General features: G+C 60.5%; 1 protein-coding gene across 1 annotated transcript; it reads right to left on the bottom strand.

The window, feature by feature from the left end:
* LOC128933156 (thyroid hormone-inducible hepatic protein-like) lies at window positions 1-402 on the bottom strand. Its single transcript, XM_054270057.1, has one exon. The coding sequence runs from the start codon at window positions 400-402 to the stop codon at window positions 1-3; it is 402 nt and encodes a 133-aa protein (XP_054126032.1).
* Window positions 403-2,377: the final 1,975 nt, after the last annotated feature.

Raw genomic sequence — 2,377 nt, forward strand, 5'->3', positions numbered from 1 at the left:
TCACCAGCTGGGCTGCCCGTCGCTGAGGTTGATCTGCTCCAGGATCTGGCTGTACCTGCGGGTCAGGGCGTTGGTGTCCCTGGTGAGGTGGGTGAGGACCTGCTGCAGGCCAGTCAGGTGCTGGGACAGGCGCTCCTCGAGCTGGGCATCCTCGGCCCCGTTGCTGTCCAAGGATGTGTCGCCGTCGGTGTCGGCACCGCTGGGGCTCTGGTCACCCCCAGAGGCCAGGCCTTTCTCCACCATGGGCTTGATGGCCTTGAGGAGCTGGTAGCGCTCGTAGAGGTCCGTGCGGCTCTCGGCAGCCGGGGCTGCCCCCTCCTCCTGCGGGAAGACGCCTCGCAGCAGACTGGGGAACATCACCTCCTGCTCCATCTTCTGCGTGGCTGAGAAGTACTGCTCCATGGCCCTTCTCCTACAGCTCTGGCACTGCTGCTCTGGGCTCTTCTCACAGGCTCACTGCTCCCTGGCCCTGCGGGGGCTTTTTATGCCGTGCTGGGGCACGGCCCTCCCCTGCTGTCCTCCCCTGCCAGCCCTGCTTGGGCTGGATGCCCTTGGGGTCGGGCTTGGCTCCAGCCCAGCCGGGGCTCGGCCCTGCTGTGTCCCTGGCTCTGTGCAATCTTTCCTGGCCCAGCCTCCCCGTGGCCTTCACCCGAGCTGGCCGGGGGTCCTGCTGCCTCCCCCTGCCAGGAGCTATGGGGGGGGGCAGCAAGGAGGAGAGGTGCCCAGGGTCTCTCCCATCCTGTCCTGTATTATCACAGTGCCCCAACACGTTCAGTCCTGGGGCTCTCTGCCTGTGGCTCCAGCTCCTGTGCCCAGTTTGGGAAGGCTGCAGGGGACAGTCACCTCCCCTCGTTCCTGCTGCCACGTGCTCAGGATGTGAACACTGCAGGGACATTGAGCAACTCCTTTAGCACACATAGGGAAATCTGGAACACACTGGAAATTCACTGGAACATTGTCCCACTGGGTGTCTGGGGACAATGGAGCCTGCTGCTGTCCAGAGATTTGGGTGCCCAGAAACATCCAATGCCACCAAGCTCGCCCTGCATCTGACAGGGACAGGGACCTGACTCCATGATGTGTAACTCCTGTGGCAGCAGCACAGTGCCATTGCTGCCCCCAGGGGATTGTGGACATGGGTTCCCTGCCATTGTTGCTATTCTGAGACAGCAAAAGCCACAGCCAGGGCACCAGACAGCATTGCCTGTCCCTCCATGTCCCTGTGGCGTGTGTGGCAATCAGGGACAGTGGTTCTGTGTGTGGAAAGGCTGTGGGGTACCTGGTTCCTTTTGCAACCCTTGGTGCTGGCAGCTCTCCCTCTGTCCCCTGTGTCCCAGCCCTGCCATGCACCCTTTGCCCATGCTCTCCCCACCTGTCCTGGCCACCCCTCTTGTCCCTTTCCTTGTGTCCTGGCATCTCTTTGTGCCCTGCCATGGGGCCCATTGCTGCACCAAGGAGTGTGGGTGCTGCTGGCCCCGTGCAGGTGCCAGACAGAGCCTTGGCCACATCAGGGCACCTGGGCTCCTGCAGAGCTTCCTGTTCCTCCCACTGCTTCCCAAGCCGCTCAGAGCGTGCTTCGTAGATTGTTTGGGAGTGACAGAGGCTAGGCAGACTCCAATTTCCTCCCTGCCCATTATCCTTGAGACATTGCCAAATACTCTTGATGCTTTGGGGACCCCATTAGCCAAACATGGGACACCAAATCTCCCAGAGGCCACTGGGACACACTGGCTACAGCTTGGGAGCTGCCACTGCCAGCAGGGATGTCAGGAGTAGGAGGACAAGGACTTCTGCTGTTGGAGCACAGCTCAGCCACCACGGGGGTGCAGCATGGCTGGGTTTGGGCTGAGCTGAACTGGAGTGCCCAGCCCTGGTTTGGGGCCCTGGAGAGGCTGCTCAGGATCTGAGCTATGATATCCTCAGGTCTCTGCTGCCACAGACCCCCAGATCTGGGCAACCTTAGCCCTGACCTGCGGCCCTCCTGGCAGTTCCAGCCCATCCCCTGACTCAGCTCAGAGTGCAGGTCCTGCCACCACATGTGTCCCCAATATCTCTGTACCATCCCGGGCACATCCTCCTGTCTTATCCCTCTGTGGCACCAAGGGAGGGGAGTGTGGCACCATGCTCAGCATATGGAGCTGGGAGGAGAAGGAAGAGGGGCACAGTCAGAGGGACAGCAGTTGTCTTGCCAGGTCATCATCACATGCGGTGGAGCTCTGCTCTCCTGCATGGGACAGAACACCTGAGTGGCAATGGGAAGGGGTGAACCAATGAATTCCTTCTTTTACTTTGCTTACTTGTGCAGCTTTTGCTCTTCCTGTGCAGCTGTCTTCATTTCTGCTCACGACTTTTCTTTTACCCTCCCCAATTCTCTCCC

The sequence above is a fragment of the Melozone crissalis genome, unplaced genomic scaffold (assembly GCF_028551555.1).
Source record: "Melozone crissalis strain CALT ecotype California unplaced genomic scaffold, PUWL_Pcris_2 ptg000008l_1, whole genome shotgun sequence".
Lineage (NCBI taxonomy): Eukaryota > Metazoa > Chordata > Aves > Passeriformes > Passerellidae > Melozone > Melozone crissalis.

Excerpts from the sequence above, each read along its gene's own strand:
- LOC128933156 (XM_054270057.1), bottom strand. The coding sequence starts at position 402 with ATGGAGCAGTACTTCTCAGCCACGCAGAAGATGGAGCAGGAGGTGATG.